General features: G+C 39.1%; 2 protein-coding genes across 11 annotated transcripts; one reads left to right on the forward strand and one right to left on the reverse strand.

Moving 5' to 3' along the window:
• The first annotated feature begins 449 nt into the window (after nt 1-449).
• dnajc19 (DnaJ (Hsp40) homolog, subfamily C, member 19) lies at nt 450-2,069 on the forward strand. The gene is made up of 6 exons (XM_058073498.2): nt 450-588; nt 876-927; nt 1,009-1,082; nt 1,158-1,237; nt 1,334-1,404; nt 1,935-2,069. The coding sequence occupies exons 1-6, from the start codon at nt 586-588 to the stop codon at nt 2,000-2,002; spliced, it is 348 nt and encodes a 115-aa protein (XP_057929481.1). The 5' UTR covers nt 450-585; the 3' UTR covers nt 2,003-2,069.
• Nucleotides 2,070-2,157: 88 nt separating this feature from the next.
• On the reverse strand, nt 2,158-15,729 carry fxr1 (FMR1 autosomal homolog 1). Of its 10 annotated transcripts, none has more exons than XM_058073490.2 (19): nt 15,626-15,729; nt 13,339-13,391; nt 13,158-13,251; nt 12,523-12,594; nt 12,154-12,302; nt 11,929-12,022; nt 11,672-11,788; nt 11,404-11,574; nt 10,832-10,910; nt 9,428-9,537; nt 9,135-9,221; nt 7,710-7,838; nt 7,319-7,547; nt 6,802-6,895; nt 6,516-6,619; nt 6,222-6,425; nt 5,971-6,048; nt 4,590-4,672; nt 2,158-3,680 (listed from the first exon to the last, which is right to left on the reverse strand). In XM_058073490.2, exons 1-19 carry the CDS (start codon nt 15,674-15,676, stop codon nt 3,510-3,512), a joined length of 2,169 nt encoding a protein of 722 aa, XP_057929473.2. In that variant the 5' UTR covers nt 15,677-15,729; the 3' UTR covers nt 2,158-3,509. The 10 variants fall into 10 exon arrangements, with proteins under 10 accessions (XP_057929473.2, XP_057929472.2, XP_057929471.2 ...); XM_058073489.2 differs by having other exon boundaries at nt 9,135-9,227; XM_058073488.2 differs by having other exon boundaries at nt 6,222-6,422; nt 9,135-9,234; nt 9,426-9,537.
• Nucleotides 15,730-16,762: the final 1,033 nt, after the last annotated feature.

Here is a 16,762-nt window from a genome sequence, read left to right on the forward strand (position 1 = left end):
ATAGAGTCATTTTAATATGTCTAGAGTTTTGACATAAAATGCTGTTCTCTTGGAAGTGGACAAAATGCATGTATGTAGAGACATTTCATTAGGGTAGCAGAAATTGACTTTTGCATCAGTTTCTTGGAAACTACAAGGCAGATCATTATAAGCAGCTGGTGGAAAAACCTCCTACAAAGTCCTGCAATTATCTGTCCTGATTAATTAATTACATTCATACCTCTAATGTGTCATTTTTTTTCAATTGCATTCATTGTAGAAGAACACCACATGTCTGTTTGTTTATGCCTTCAACCATTCTTACTTCTATGTAATCTTAATTTCAAAATGTGATGCAATAATGAATATAATTTCAGACCCTGCGTTTGGAAACAATATAAAAATCTATAAATACAACAAATGGATCACACAAAAGTTGATCTCATCATGCGTGTGATCCTATACTGAGAGACGCCGGTATCGGAAGTGCTGACCTATCTTTGCGACAATTTCGGACCGTTTCCGACACAAACACAGGGACGTCAGAAAACATGAGGTCAAAAGTTATTACCCTCATCTTTATGTGATTTAACATAACAGAAAGAAATGGTAAGTGCGAGTTCGCATTTGCCAAACTGAACGACATTGTTGTTGTAACGTCACCATATGTTGAGACGAGGTTGCTAGGCTAACGTTAGCTCGAATCGAGTGTGCATTATAAAGCAAGCTAACCAGTGCTTAGTTAACTTTAACGCCTGGATTATGTCTCTCATGTTGTGTGTCGATTTTGTACCAACTTGTTTTGAGTCTATTTCCGCCGCAGAAAGCGTCAGAACGGTTAGCTCAGCACGAATGGTGATTTTGTGGTGAGTTACCTGCTCTTGGTGTCTCTATAGGCCAGCTCCATGGTGGCAGTGGGACTGGCTCTGGCTGCAGCTGGATTTGCAGGTAAGTACCGGTAGTCTTATCGCCTCCGTATCATTATCTGCCCTTGATGCCCACCTTGGTGCATGGTCCTCCGTCACCCAGGTCGCTATGCCATGCAGGCTATGAAGCAGATGGAACCTCAGATGAAACAAGCCCTTCAGAGCTTCCCCAAGAATGTAAGTAGCATTTATCAACACTCGACATAATACATTTGAGTAATATGCCCAAAATGAAGCTAACTATGTTTACAGGCCTTTGGAGGAGGTTACTATAGAGGTGGGTTTGAACCAAAGATGACTAAGAGAGAAGCTGCCTTAGTTTTAGGTGTCAGGTATGTGTTGTACCTTTGCAGCCCCATATTGTTATTCCAGGCTGGCGGGGTTGGGAGGGGATATGTCCTAATGTTACTCTTATGTACGTTTTTCAGTCCCACTGCCAGCAAGATTAAGATCAGAGAAGCCCACAGAAAACTGATGATACTAAACCACCCAGATAGAGGTATGTGGAACATCCCAGTGGCAGTATATTGGGTGGGTGGTCTCTATGATGTTATAACCAGTCATGACACATATGCATGCCATTTTTATGGATGCTGTGACACAAAGTGTAAAGAATAATAAATAAAAACATGAAAAGGCCAACAGAGAATTAACATTTATCAGCTTTTATTTTTTCCCGACAAACCCACGTGGGTGCTGTCATGTTAGTCTCAAAAAGCGTTGAATAAGACCTGAAAGTCACTTTTTGAAAATATATTTTTTATTACCAACTTAACAAAGCAGATCTTTCCTGCAACATCTTCTTATTCTCTGGCAGACCAAGCGTGTATGTGCTGGGGTTAAGAAGCAGTTACAATGTAATCTACTGTACAAAGTCGGGACAACAAGCTACATACACAGTCCCATTATAATGTGTTTATAAGCCAGGTAGAAGTTAGTTGCACCACAAATAAATGGGAAACACTAATTTACCAAAAAATCTCGGTTACATCAGTGTGATCCCAAATATTTCCTTGTGTGTTCTTCCAGGTGGATCTCCCTACCTAGCAGCAAAGATTAATGAGGCTAAAGATCTGATTGAAGGCCAGGCCAAGTGACAATGCTGAAGCAAGCCATCTCATGTTCACTCATCTTGTTCTCTAATAAATCCCATTGTACAAATTATTATTACAGCTCTGCCCGGTTTTGTTGTATTACATGAAATCAAAATGAAGCAATTTCCTTTGAGGAGACAGGAACACACACACTTGGGTTTTAGATCTACAGAGAAGATCCAGTTTATTTAAGAACTACCTGCATACAAAACATATTGCACATCAACCAACCAGAATGATCCTTTACAAAAAAAATTTAAATAAAAATACTGTTGTTGACTCAACAGAAGAAGTTGAGCTGGCGGAACTCTGAGTAGTCCAAATTTGTCATACTGTGTCAGAGCCTCTCATGATGTAGTTTTTAGTGTCAAGTTAAGAGGTTGCCTTTTGTTTACCTTTTTCTATTTTTTTTCTTTAAATACTGTACATAAAATAAATAACCCTTCCTTTGTGGAATAGTCGTCCAGCCAAACTAAAGTGAAGAAACAGCACTTGTTAGCTACATCTCTGTTCAGCACTTAACAGGAACAAGGCAGTTTCCAAATACAATTCTTGACAAAGATAAGTTTCAGTGCAAAGGAATCAACTCTCCTAATGTTTCTTTTCCAGATATGCTGTAACATTTCCTTGTGAACAACGTGGTTGCATATAGAAAAAGAGAAAGCAGCTACATCAAACTTATTAGTATAGAAAGGATAAACATTAAGAACAGTCACACCTGACTTTAGAAGATATGGATCTGAAATTCTTTTCCGGGTCATTTCAGTGGTTGCGTTCGCCAGCCCGCGGTGCCAAGCAAACACTTAAGACAAGCCGTCTGGTCCAACTGTTGCGAGTGAGCATCAACTACTGAAACCAAGCGAAAAGATTACAGATATTGTGCGGATCAGGTTCAAACTATTCTCAAGGCACAACAGCTGATCACATCAACGTCAAGCATACAGGGGCTTCCAATCGACCCAGCTGCACTGTGGCATTTCCCATGCACAAAACAATTGAAGTGCAAACGACTACAGATGCACATACTATCCTGAAAATGTTTTGGAAGCTTCTTCCTGTCCCGCTGGAAACTGCAGACTTAAAAAAGGGACCAAAAAAAAGCCCTTACCAAAAAAAAGAAGTGCTGCATTAATACCACAGTATGGGTTTGAGTGGAATCCCTGACTACTGTAAATACTGCCTTCACACCCATTCCTTGGACTGAAAATGAACATATACACAGAGTCTGTGTGTTAGACTATCTTTGGCAAGCTTATACAGGAAGAGCTGCTATAAGAAATAGACTAACTGCATGGATAGTCGAACAGGCGAACAGGAGTGTGTAAAGGAGTGCTGTGAGTACAGACCACCATAATGTGCACAGTGGAACAGGTTTCAAATTTCCCTAATATAAAAAAAGAACAGTTCCTGCTGCCATCTTGACATCCAAGACTCACTCAATCGACTGAGATTCCAAACAATAGCAGAAAAGCTGAAATATGAGAAACCGTTTTCTTTTGCTTGGGTCTGACTAAGAGAGACCGTTGACAGCAGACTTGGGGTCAGGGTCCCCTTGGCTGGACCCCTCAGTGGAAGGGTTTGGGGCCTGGGTGGCACTGTTCTCACTTTCTGTAGCGCTAGAACCATTGGTGGTTGTGGAGGCCGCCTCTGGGCTGTGCTCTGCTATGGCATTCACCTGAGCCTGGGGGTGGAAAAAAACACTTTCCCGACATATTCAAAGAATTACATTTAACATTAATCCAGGGGTGTCCCAAGTGCGGCTGATGGCTGTTTTTTTTATTGATCTGCGGCAAATACAGACAAAATCAGCAATTAAGTCTAAATATTAACAGAAATAGAGAATAATGTCAGTATATTATGATGAAAAATTGTAGTGGAATAAAGTTGAAATGTTAAAGAAAAAATATTTTTTAGAAAGGTTGTGTATGACACACAAAAAATAACAATTTTTGGAAAAGTGACAATATTAAGAGAAAAAATCAGCAAGAAAGAAGCTGAAATGCAGAACAGCAGAAAAAAAGCTGTATAAAAATAGTCAAAATATGAAGATAAACAAATATAAAAAAATGGAAAAGTCACACTGTTACAAAAACATAATACTATGAGGAAAAACAAATAATACTATGGAAAAACAATTAGCATAGACAAAATATTATATATATAATTTTTAAGTCGTAATATTTTGAGAGAAAAGAAAAAAGTTACAATATTATGTGACTAAATAAAAATATTCAGAGAAGAAAATATATAAAGATTAATTAAGAGGAAAGTTTACATATTTGGAAAAATGTAAAAAAAAAAATAAGGGGGGGAAAAAGCACAACGACCAATGTTCATATTTAATAATAATGTGCTTTTTCACCTTCATCACAAAGCTGAGATGCAGTTTTTTCTTAATATACAGTATAAAATCTTATCACATGTTGATTTACACAATATCAAAGTGACCCTTGCATCCTTCTATTTTCAGTATGTGGTCCTTAGTGGAGAACGTTAGTGGAGAACGTTTGGACACCCCTGCATTAATCTGAGCAAGTCATGCTTTGTAAATAATTTGACCACAGGCAGGAAACAACATTTAAGTACAAACCTCATCCTTGTTTTTCTTGGTGTCCTTGGTGGTCATCTGTCTGCTCTGAGAGTCGGCCCTGGACATGAAATCAGCCACTGTCACTGCAGAGAGAGAGAAAGAGCAATCAGATTCATGAAGTTTAACATCCACTGGCCACGTGGAATGTGTGAAAGCAAGAACAGATGCTATGACATAGCCACCAAATTGACTAATGACTAACTGCAAGTTGTATGCGTCTATCAATCAGACAGATGTACATGAATAGTTGGTGTATGAAATATGTTAAAACATGTAACTTATTTTATTGCCAACATTAAAAAAATATAATTTATTATGAATTCATTACATTCTTTTTGCACAACAGCAACTTGTCGCAGTGGCTGTAATCAACATATTGTCATTTTGAAAAGTTAGTTTCTGGCTTTTAAATATATTTCTTTTCTTTTTTCTACAATAAAAAAGATTGAAGGTTAAATTCATACTTTTCAACAGTGGAAACTTCCCAAACGACAAATACAGACTTAACAAACACAAAGCAACACACCATATGAGTAAAAAACACCCAGACAGGCACAGCAGCAGTATTAGTACTGAAGATCTTAATTCTATTCAAACCAGTATGGCACTGACATAGAAACAACCCCTTTCTGTTTTAAGATGAGAAGTTGAAAACAAATAATCTGATGTTTGACCGCAAGACCTTCACTTATCTTGTGTCAGCACACATTCAAAATCAATAATTTTGTTTGATTATTTTACTCCAAAAAGTTGTCATTATTAGTGAAAACATATGCATATAAAAGCAAATTTTCAGTGATAAAAATGGCTAAATGAACGAAATGACAATGTAAGGCATTCAGGAAATGTTGTACATAATGTAGTGTGATGGTGTGCGTGCGCCTTTAAGAAGCAGGCCTGGGAATTTACATGTATGGTAGCTAGCTACTGTAGATTTTACATGTGGAGTGTTAGCATGGTTAGCAGTGTGGACCGTGCCAGTGGCTGGTGTGAGTCGTGGCTGACAGCAGCTCATGTGTCAGTGTTCATTGTGCCAAATTTCTAAGATAAGCTGTCTAAGACAATTTATTTTTATTGTAATGTCAACGATATTGGATAAAAAAGTATGGAAATTACGGGATGGGAACTAAAGACGAAAAATGCATGAATATAAAACTCAATATACAAGTAATAATTATTTGGTCTTTAAATCTGGCACAGCAAGACTAAAGGAGGTCAACTTTACTCTAATACACAAGCACATGCAGATGGTTTAAAAACACACCACTTCAAAGCATTTGAACTGTGAAATTATTATCCTTTCATCTATGATGGCTAAATAAGTTGACACATCACACAAAAGCAGAACTGGTGCAAAAGGCGATGTGAGCAGTGTTGATACCTGGCTGCCTTTCTTCAGGCAAGCGAATACGACGTCGTCTACTACGATTACGGCGTTGAGGTTGAGCTTCAGAGTCATCTATTGGGAGATTGGGAATTGGGAGCTAAACAGACCTGTCTTGGCTGGTGCTGCCAATTACATAGCAAATAATGCGGCGTGCTAAGCAAAGTTTTTTTTTACAAAAATTCTGCTGTTTTACAATTCTCATGGCAAAGGCGAAGTGATCTTTCCTTATTTTGTGGCTTCCATACCTATTCCATTTTCACTCATTGAAGCATTGTCCGACTCGCTCATGCCATCCATCATCGTGGCGTCCTCATCTGTTCTACGTCGTCGAGATCTTCGCCGACGGTTGACGAGCAAGTTGGATTCACTCGCATCTGTATCAGCAGTCTGGTCAGTCTCTGTGTTTGTCTCTGAGGCAATATACGCGCTGTTGTCATCCCGAGGACCTGCTGTAGAGTCATTTGTTTATTTAAACAAAATACTCACCACATCCTTTTCTCCTGAAGATGCATTCTCACCAAATTTGAAAACGCATATACCTGAGCTGTTACTGTATCCTCCTCTTCCTCGTCCTCCTCGTCCTCTGCCTGGTCCTGGTCGCCTGCGACTGTCCCTATGTGGACGTGGGCCTTTTTCCCTTTCCCTGCAAGTCAGTCAGCCAATGCATACCATCAATTCCAAGCTTTCATGTGATAAAAACAAATGAAAAAAATAGTACAGAATGATTGGTAAGAAAATCAGACACTTCATGAAAAAGACTGTGGGAAAATCTAAATTTCACTAAGAAAACTGAAAGAGCATTTTGCACAGTAAAACACTCCTTACCTATTCTGCTCCTCTCCAGCCAGAGACCAATCGCTGACCTCATCTCGACGCTCACAATCAGTCTCTGAAGCATTGGACTGCTCAGAGTTGGTGCCTAGCAGAATCAAAGAAAGGGACACCCAAGAAAATGTATATTAATACATATACAGTGGTGTGAAAACTTACATATTTCAGATCATCAAGCAAATGTAAATATTAGTCAATGAGTACGCAACTGAACACAAAATGCAGTTTTATTATTAAGGGAGAAAACAAATTCAAACCTACATTACCCTGTGAGAAAAAGTGATTGCCCCCCATTAAAACTGAGATTAATTGAGATCTATCAACCTTGAAAAGGTTATAAAGCCATTCCTAAAACTTTGGGATGCCACCAAACGACATTGAGAGCCATTATCCACAAATGGTAAAATCATGGAACTGTGGTGAACCTTCTAAGGACTGGCCAACCAACCAAAATTACCATTGATCCAAGAGGTCCATACCAGTGTGTGAGTGTGCATGGTGTGTTGCCTACCATATCCTGTGCTGTAGTTGTGGCCTCTGCGTCCACGACCCCGGCTATTGTAGGAACGACCGCCGTGCGACGCCGAAGATGAAGCAGTGGCACTGCCATCTGTGTTATACCCTCCTCCTCCTCGCTCCCCCCGATCGCCCCTTTCCCTGTCTGCTGTTCGATGGCCCTGAGTGATCTGACGCAACTGTTCATCAATCTGCATCCGCTCAAGCCGAAGCTGTTCAACCTCCTAGATAGATCATTGTAAAAATGTAAGAATAAGGTTAGAGGAAAAGGGAATACAAGACAAGATGAACAGTAAATAGAGAATGCAAAAGAAGTTTGCAGTTCTTACGGAGCATCTAACAAAACTTTAAAGAACTCTTTTCTCATATATACTCATCATACACACATCTACACATCCTGTGTGCCGTGAGCGACTTATTCTCAATCGTGCTAGGTTGCATCCTTGTGCAATATCCACAATCTGTCTCAGCTCTTCCTCTAGCTGCTGGCTCTGTGCAAGAAGCTCCATCATGTCCTACACATACAGTGAAACACCAACATAGAAAAAGCCAAAAGCACAGAACATGCATAGAGCACAAGACAAATGTACTTAATAGTTATGTTCAGAATAATACCAGTGTGTTGAAAAAGGTAAATAAAGTTCTCATAATGGCTTTATTACACTAAATTGTTATAATACATTTATCAGGTTAAGGTTTTTGAGCACTTTTTGCTGCTACTATTCTGAACATTTAGTTACCAAATGTACCAAGACAATACCAAGGACAGTTAGGTAGTGGAAAGATTCTTTGGTATTAATTTGTGTTATTAGTACCTGACAAAACATCCACAAGGGCTTTCTGAGACAGTAATTAACAGGGTCAGGCAAAACGATCTGACACATTTGTAGGTTAAATAAAAGGCAAATAAAGTAAAGAAACAAAAAGTGTTTTTATTTTTGAAAAGTACATATATGCCATTTTGTTTTGTTTCTTTATAATGTCATTGTTTTCAGTTTCTTTTTCAGTTGCTGCCATGAATTGGACTGGTGAGCATTGCGCTATCATTGTGGAAACGTTTATCAAAACAAACGAATCTGTAACTGCAACACAACGAGGGTTCTGTTGGCACTTCAATCTTGGTAGACATGATCCCGTACCAGCTCGAAACACCATCTTGTTATCGGTTACCAACTTCAGAGCTACTTGATTAGCATTGAAATGAAAATCAACCGGCCGACCTCGGACCGCCAGAACTGATTTAATTTTTAAAACATAATGAAACAGAATGGCATTATATGTACTTGTCGAAAATAAAAACCCTGTGATTGGCTGGCGACCAGTCCAGGGTGTACCCCGCCTCTTGCCCAAAGACAGCTGTGATAGATTCCAGCACCCCCGCAACCCTCATGACGATAAGCGGGAGAAAATGAATGAATGAATGTGTTTGCACACAGTTTAAAATAACATATTCAATTGAAAGCTGATTTGACTAGCAACTACCCTGGTGGATGCTTTGCAATAGCCTTAAAGCCGTGCTGGTAAACTGGTGACAAGCAAGCAGTCTCAAAGTTTAATGTACAGACACAATTCCAAAATGTTTGATTTCAAATTTTGAAGGCTGCAATTGTACAGTGATGCTCCAGAACCATTTTAAGTTTATAAAGTTGCTAGCAGGGGATACGTGGCAGCCAATGGCAGTTGAGCAAAGGTCAAATCAGCACTGATTTAAGTTAATTCAGCCATCCATGGGGTTCTGAAGCTATGGGAATGTATTAATGGGGTAATTCTAAACAACACATTCACGCATACACAGACAAGCACGCTCTTACATTGAGGTAAGCGATGTGGTACTCCAATAAAACCTGAACATTTCCAATACTCTCCCTCGTACCGACAAAGGTAAAGGGGACCATTCCCTGTGTCAACACAACCAAAAAACACAATGCACAAGTCAGTATATGGCAGTTCTAAATCCAGCATGGCACAAAACTGCAGTATTCTCAGGTCATCGAATCGATCCCAATTGGACTGGATCAATTTAACTCCCCAAGAATAGAATGACCTGGATGAATGAGAATATTCACAGTCGAAACTGCAATAGTAGCATGCCAAAGCAACATACTTCTTGCCGAGGTTGCTTGTTGTCATTGTCTCCTTCTATCCTGACCCTGACCACTCCAGACTTGTCCACAATCTCCTGAATGACCTTTCCATTCTTACCAATGACTTTACCTAAGGGAAGAGAGGAGTTAAAAGGTAAATATCCAAGTGCATCAAATATCTTCTTGCATTTTAAAAATACTATATCTTCTGTATATGTGATGCAGCTATTCACATAAAAAGCATTTAATCTTATAATTGACCACCAGTTAGGGCAGCAAAAAAAAAAAAATCGATTCACACTAAGATGCTATCTAATTTCTAAATGATATTTAAAAAGGTTCGCTCCCAAGTTTACTGAATCATACATCTTTACTGAACAACTCACACGCCTTGGTGCCAGTAAACCTAATTCATTGACTTTTCTTTTGACTTGTCTTTATTAAGGTGCAAGAAAGTACTGCCACTGTCACAGCGTGCCATGTTTTTGACTCAATTGAGTATTTTCAGTCATTCTATTAATTTCTATGAAGAAAGTCCCCCTACGCCGTCAAAAACCCAATCAGTTATTTTGCCCCCTCGCCCTTTAAAGGAAAAATGTTAAAACATCAAAATAGCTGCAAAACATTAGCTTAAAACAACATCTTATAAACTTGAAAAAAATAATCTTTCTTAATTTTACCTGTTTTTTTTTTACAGAGTACATCAAATAGAGGTGCAGTGTGCATGTTTAACTGATGCCAACCGGTTAAACCTTATTGCAGTACCTGACACCTCAAGAAATGTGCAGCAGTGTTAGTGTAACGGTAATTGTTGTATGTGTGTCGCTGCTATAATGCCTCTCTTGCGCTGCACACTGATTTACCTTTGAGTATTAAAAAAAGAAACCTAACCTGACCTGACCTGAATTGACAGCCTGCTTCTTTTAGCTCACTGGCTATGGTGGCGAGCGGCTGTGACCAACCACATCGGTGAGTGAGGAGCTCACATCCAGAGCAAATTATGAGTGTCCCACAGTTTTGATTGGCTGTCAGATTTGGGGGGAATTTTGGGGTATCAAAGTAGTTCAGAGGAGAAACTATTTTCTTCTGAGATGTTTCATTTTGTTGGGATATATTGATGTGTTATTTTACCGTGGGGGTAAAAGACCTGTCTATCACGTCTCGACCAACGCAGGCAGGCACTCCCTTCCTCATCCAATCACCAGTCTGAACTCAGCTAGGTTGCATTCCCAGTCTTATAGAAAATATATTTCTAACTCATTTCAAACATGTGAATTTTCCCCACTCATGTGTTAAAATATTGATGCATTGTGAATGGAGCCACAACAAAGAGGCTAAAAAGCTGTGGGTTGCCGACGTACGATGTACTAGTTAGTGTCAAAGATGTAACTTAAAGACAAGAGTTTCAAATATTGAGTACATACCAACAAGATTTCTTGGTACCTGGACAGAATCCTCCAGAAATTCTAGAAGGTTCCTTGCCTTTTTCACTGCTTCTGCCGTCTGGGAAAAAAAACACGAGGGAGCTTTAAACATAAAACAACACAATAAATGATCTCTGTTTTGTGGTAGACTATAATATATTATTAGTCAAAACATATTGAAGTAAAAGTGATATGCAAAATTCTGGTCACTTGGCGGCAGTAATGACACAAAATATTGAGACATTACTGTACTTTACATTAACTACGACATCACCACCAAAGTGGTCATGGTCGGCATATCCAGATCGTGTCAAAATAACCACTTCATTTAACTCCCACTGCATAGTTGTTTATTTATCCATGACAGCAGTATGAAATTTTTTTTTCAAAAAGTGAGTACTTTCATTTTGTTATCGTTTTTAGCAACCTTTTTCGCGTGAACCCAAGAAAGTACAACTTGTGTCAGCAGCTTCTTACAAGAACAGGTTGCTCTCAAATTATTCAACACCCATGAAAGTCCATCCCTGCTCAATAGTCATGAAGATGGCAACAAAAAAACAACAGGACACTACCTCTCCATAAATTCTGAAGGTAGCAGTCTCCTCATCCAAATCAATAGCAGTGACACCAGAAACTTTCCGTGCTTGCTGAATGTTACTGCCATGACTACCAATGGCCAGTCCCATCAAATCTGGCCTCACCGTAAACTCCTCCTGAAAGGATGACACCAGCTGTCTCGAGTTCTAAACAAAAAAAAAAGCAACAATTGTGAGGCTGACACTGGCGCTCCATATCCTATGGAATTATCCTTGCCCAGAAACAACACTTAAACCAACTGACCTCAAGGTGTTTGGTAGCTTCCTGGTTGCGAGACATTAGCAGAAGCTTGGTTCTGAGGCTGCGGAGGTGCATGTCACTCAGCAAAGATACACGCTTCACTGTTGACTCATTGGTGGACTACACATAAAACAGATACATCTACATTATTAACTTATTCATGTTTTTACCTCTACTTGCAGCAGCATATCATGTGTATGCAATTATAGACATATAAAAAACTTAGAATAGTGACAGAATGACAGAGGAAAGCTTGTTACCACAATGATTAGCTGGCTGGTCTCGGGGCAGTATGAAACTTGACAGGCTCCCACAGCTTTTTTAAAGTCTTTATGGGCATTATCATTCTGGCACCTGAAATGTATAAAAACTAACTTTTTAGAAATGACTTCTAAACTAAACCTCTTCACATACAAATGCAAAATGTGACTCTGACAAGGCTACTACAGCCTACGCGTTCCTTGTTAAAATTCTGTGGTACTCACGCCTCTTGTAGATCTTGAGGAACGTGGATACTGCACTTGTGAAAGTAATTCTTTGTGATTTCCTTGTTAGTGTTGACTGGCCGCAGGCGCTCAAAGGTCACTATCTTGTTGTAGGTAGCGTCACAGGCAGCATATTCAATCACATAGAACTGAAGAGAAATACTGGTTAGGTGCTTGGTTTCTTGAAGATATGTAGATCAATGATGAATTAATTATCTAATTAATCAAATATTTTGGTATATTACAAATCGCTTTTTGATTTTAAAATGTAAATGGGATCTGATTTCATACTCTCAAATTTAATAGTAATAATTGCTGTATATTACAGTAGGTGATATACAAAAAGTGTCTCACAGAGACCAAACTCACATCTCCTTTCATCATGCAGACTTTAGCCAGCCACCAACCATAAGGCTCCTGCTCATTGGCCCTGGAGAGGATCTGACAAGAAGACAGAGATTAAGGGTGTACTCACTCAATCGTATGAGTGCTCTGAACCGCACTCAAGTTCAGTTCCCCACCTCTGGTATTTTGGCCAGGCTCGGCGCACACACACACACACACACACACACACACACACACACACACACACACGCGCAACAAAGCTGAGTCATACAATTACTGTGATACGATCGCTCCTCAAAAGTTCTTTCATAATTTAAATAAACTTCAAAAAAGGTTGCTCTTTAGTGCAATCGCTCCTCTCGCAATTAATCAATGACAGCCGCAAAATATTATACCGTTTATAACCTTGCAAAATTGTACAAAATGTTACGACTAAATTCAACAGACAGAAGTGTAAACACGGAACTGTAAAATGTTTATGAACGATTCTTTCATGTATTCTCCAACTGTGAACGCAGAAGAGACACATGCAACTCCAAAGTCATGGGTTGCTGACCAAGACACCACGAAAGGCCTATTGCGAGTAAGCGAACAGTAAGAGAACAGCAGATTAAAGATTAAGATGAAGATTAAATTTGGGACAAGTATGTCAACCGTACCTCCACCTCTTCACCCTCCTTAATCTCCTTCTTAGCATCAGCAGGAGGCGGCATCCTGACATCACTGAAGGGCACTTGTCGTTCTGGTTGCCAGCTATAAACAAGTTCATTATCAGCATGATTTTAGAAATGGAACGGCACATTTATTGCAGTAGAAACAAATGTGGGATAAACAACTTACTTGTTTTCAAAGGCAATGGTGAGCGAATCATTGTGGATATCTTTGACCAAGCCCTTTTAAAATAGAAACAGACGGGAATAAATTCCTCAGCAAGACATCAAAAATGACCAGAAATAATGACTCTGAAGATTAAAATAAAACAAGGAGCTGAATCAAAATGCCCCAAGGGATTTTGAAGTGAAGGCATTATTTCAATAATTTAATGTTCATGTTCAACGTGTGCCCAGAACGACCTGAAACAGTGATTTTGTCTTTGGTATGAATACAGGTGTTGCTAAATATGAGACAGCAAGTATTCACAACAAGTTCTACTGAAGTACACATATTCTTGTCAGGGCTGCACACAAAAACATGAAAATTACAATATTGACTCATATTAACATGCAATCTTATTTGTAAATGACATGATGGGAATGAAATGCCATAACTTCTCTCTTACAGACCATGAATTGAAACTAGTGGTGTTAGCTTAGTTTAGCAGAGCATGCTATGTGTGTGTGACTCAGAGTCATTCCTATATTTGTGTACAATTAAAAGAAGATGTAGCCAACTTTAACAAAAACTGCCCATCAGAGTTCACATATGTACAGTATATAGCCGTGCTGGCTGCTCAATATCGTTTCCATCACTTGACTCATCACAGGCAATTCAATATGCTTCCACTAAATTAATGCGATCAATATGTCTACTGGTGATGTTTGTTGCTACTTTCTTTTTCTGAATCATTTCCTGTTCATTTGGAGAATAGATGCTATTTTTTAATGACTTTTTATGATTTTTAACTCATTTGTGTATTCTTCATCTGTGAACACCTTCCACCACACTAGCAGCTGTAGTTTGGAACGTTCATCTACTTCTTGAAAAGATGCTCGCTCTGTGCAATCTTCCGTAACAGTCCCAACTTAATCTTCCATAACAGTCCCAAACATCTACAGTTGGGTACTTTTCAGAAGAGGCTGTGTTTTTTGAAAACATCTTTCAACGTTAGATTTTTTTGTTGTCAGCATCATTTCTCAACACTTAACAAGCATAAGGGTAAGCCAGCGTCGTTGGTAGTGACGGCAAGTAGTGACCCCCTTCATTTGCTCATCCAATGAGCAGTCACAACAGTGTAGATGCATTTACACACTTGCAGTGAGTGGGATATTTCAAACTCTTAAAAAATGCACATTTCCCCTTTATTCTCAACAAAAAAGCTTGGCGTGGGAGCCGCAACAAGAAGGTTGTAGTGCCTCGAGTAACTAGTTATGTTTTCTGTCAGTTAATGATTTAGCTACTTTTATTTGACTAATAATAGGTATCGTTGAATATAGCCTATTGTAACAGCAAGGCTATAAACTGTGATAACCTCTCTGAGACAGCTTGTGTGTGAATACCAACAGCCGTGAGTGACAGCCATGGGTTATTTTTTTTTTCAGAGGGAATTAACCAATTCGGGAATTCAGTTCTCCTTCAATAGACGGAGTAGCAGAATATAAACATTATTTGAAGCAAAGCTTGAAGGTGTCCGGAGTGACTCATTAATGATCAGTAAGAGCAAAAAAAAAAAAAAAGATCAGACGGAAATCGGTGACATGGAAGAGGGGAAAGAGAAAGCAATCTTACTCTGTCTAGAAATAGCATTTAAGGTTTCAGTATCAGTGACCCTCCCCTCTTCCGTCAGCTGCTCATGACTGACAAGCAACAACTGTCTCCTACGTACATTAAAAAAATCGCTTCGACATGATGGGAGTATCAAATAATAGACGGCAATGGCGGCGTTCAACTTACTCGCTCGCTCGCTCGACCTTTCGCATTATTCTTTCCTTACTTCATGATTACGTGATTCCATGCATATTCTCGGACATTAAAACACCTTGCTAAATAAAAAGCAGTAATATTTAAATAGTAAAAGACACACGTCTAAACTCCTCTGTGACTACATTCCTTGACGTCAGATTTTTGTTAGGTAACTTAAAATATACAACTAAATAACAATGCAAAGTAAAGCACGTGACAGCAACACTGCAGTAAAGCACACTACTATTGCTACTACTACTGTTCATATATCATATTATTATGATTTGCTCTGGTTTAAGTAAGATCAAGAAGTGGCGAAGATTCAGCATCAATGCTAGCTTAGCCAGCTAATTGTTGCTAGCACGGCTAATAGGGTTACGAGCAAGTATTTAGAAGGGTTAGACCGCGTCTGAAAACGACGGCCCCCTCCAAGAGGCTCCAACTAATATGTAGTAACGCCACATGATCATGTTCTGTACTGATAGCAGAACCATAAGCCAGTATTTACCTTGTAATAAGCTCCGTTGGAGCCACGGACCTCCACCTCCAGTTCTTCCATATTGGACACGCAAAGGATGCTGGGACGACAGGTGCTCCTTAAAGCACCAACGACGTTTGTTTCATGCATTGGCTCTTCGGCCGCAGTATGATTGTTTCACACTGACATGATAGCATCATTAAGTTTCGACAAAAACATACAGCGGCTATAGTTGTATGGTGTTGAAGTAGTAACATAAAATATGCACATTTATATGCAGTAATATGCATATAAATCAGATAATATAAATTTTATCTGTAGTAAAATATGCAGTTATGTTTTGCAGGAGAAAAGTATGAAAGACTGTACTTCTGCTTTTGAATTAATGATGATTTAATGATGTTAGTATTTCCATCCATCCATCTTGTATGCCTCTTATCCTCACTCGGGTCACAGGGGTATATGTTGGAGCCTATTATCCTAGCTGACTTTGGGGCGGGGTACACCCTGGACTGGTTGCCAGCCAATGGCAGATTGTATAATTATTCATACTGAAAAATGGCAGTAGATACTTTGCAAAAAATGGCAAAATATCAATACTTTGATTATAGTGGTGTGAAAAAGTGTTTGCCCCCATTCTGACTTCTTATTGTTTCACGTTTGTCACAACCAAATGTTTCCGACCATCAAACAAAATTTAAATATGACAACACAACTGAACAAAAATGCATTTTTTTTAATGAAACATATTATTATTAGCAGATGGGGGAAAATAGAAACCAACATGGTCCTGTGTGAAACAATGATTGTCCCCCAACTCAAACATAACTCAGATTAATTGAGGTCTGTCCAACCAGAAAAGGTTATAAAGCCAATTCTAAAGCTTTGGGACTCCAGCAAACCACAGTGAGAGCCATTATCCACCAATGGGGAAAACATGGAACAGTGGTGAACCTTCCTAGGAAATTACCCCCCAAAATTACCCCAACAGCAGTCACAATAACATCAAACTGGAAGAACTCACTTGCCTCAGTTACGGTCAGTGTTAATAACTCCATCATAAGAAAAACACTGGTAAAACAGTAAAATACAGTGGTGGTAGTGTGATAGTCTGGGGCTGTTTTGCTGCTTCAGGACCTGGAAGACTTGCTGTGATAATTGGAACCA

Source organism: Doryrhamphus excisus, linkage group LG4 (genome assembly GCF_037039965.1).
Source record: "Doryrhamphus excisus strain RoL-2023G ecotype Guam linkage group LG4, RoL_Dexc_Guam_v1.1, whole genome shotgun sequence".
Lineage (NCBI taxonomy): Eukaryota > Metazoa > Chordata > Actinopteri > Syngnathiformes > Syngnathidae > Doryrhamphus > Doryrhamphus excisus.

What these genes read in the sequence shown, in the direction of transcription:
- dnajc19 (XM_058073498.2), top strand. An exon ending in TTCAGAGCTTCCCCAAGAAT is followed by an intron (nt 1,083 to 1,157) that starts GTAAGTAGCATT and finishes CTATGTTTACAG; the next exon opens with GCCTTTGGAGGAGGTTACTA. An exon ending in ACTAAACCACCCAGATAGAG is followed by an intron (nt 1,405 to 1,934) that starts GTATGTGGAACA and finishes GTGTTCTTCCAG; the next exon opens with GTGGATCTCCCTACCTAGCA.
- fxr1 (XM_058073487.2), bottom strand. Translation starts at nt 15,676, where the DNA reads ATGGAAGAACTGGAGGTGGAGGTCCGTGGCTCCAACGGAGCTTATTAC. An exon ending in CCAGCCAGCTAATCATTGTG is followed by an intron (nt 11,789 to 11,928) that starts GTAACAAGCTTT and finishes TTTTATGTGTAG; the next exon opens with TCCACCAATGAGTCAACAGT. An exon ending in GGTACCAAGAAATCTTGTTG is followed by an intron (nt 9,538 to 10,831) that starts GTATGTACTCAA and finishes CTCTTCCCTTAG; the next exon opens with GTAAAGTCATTGGTAAGAAT.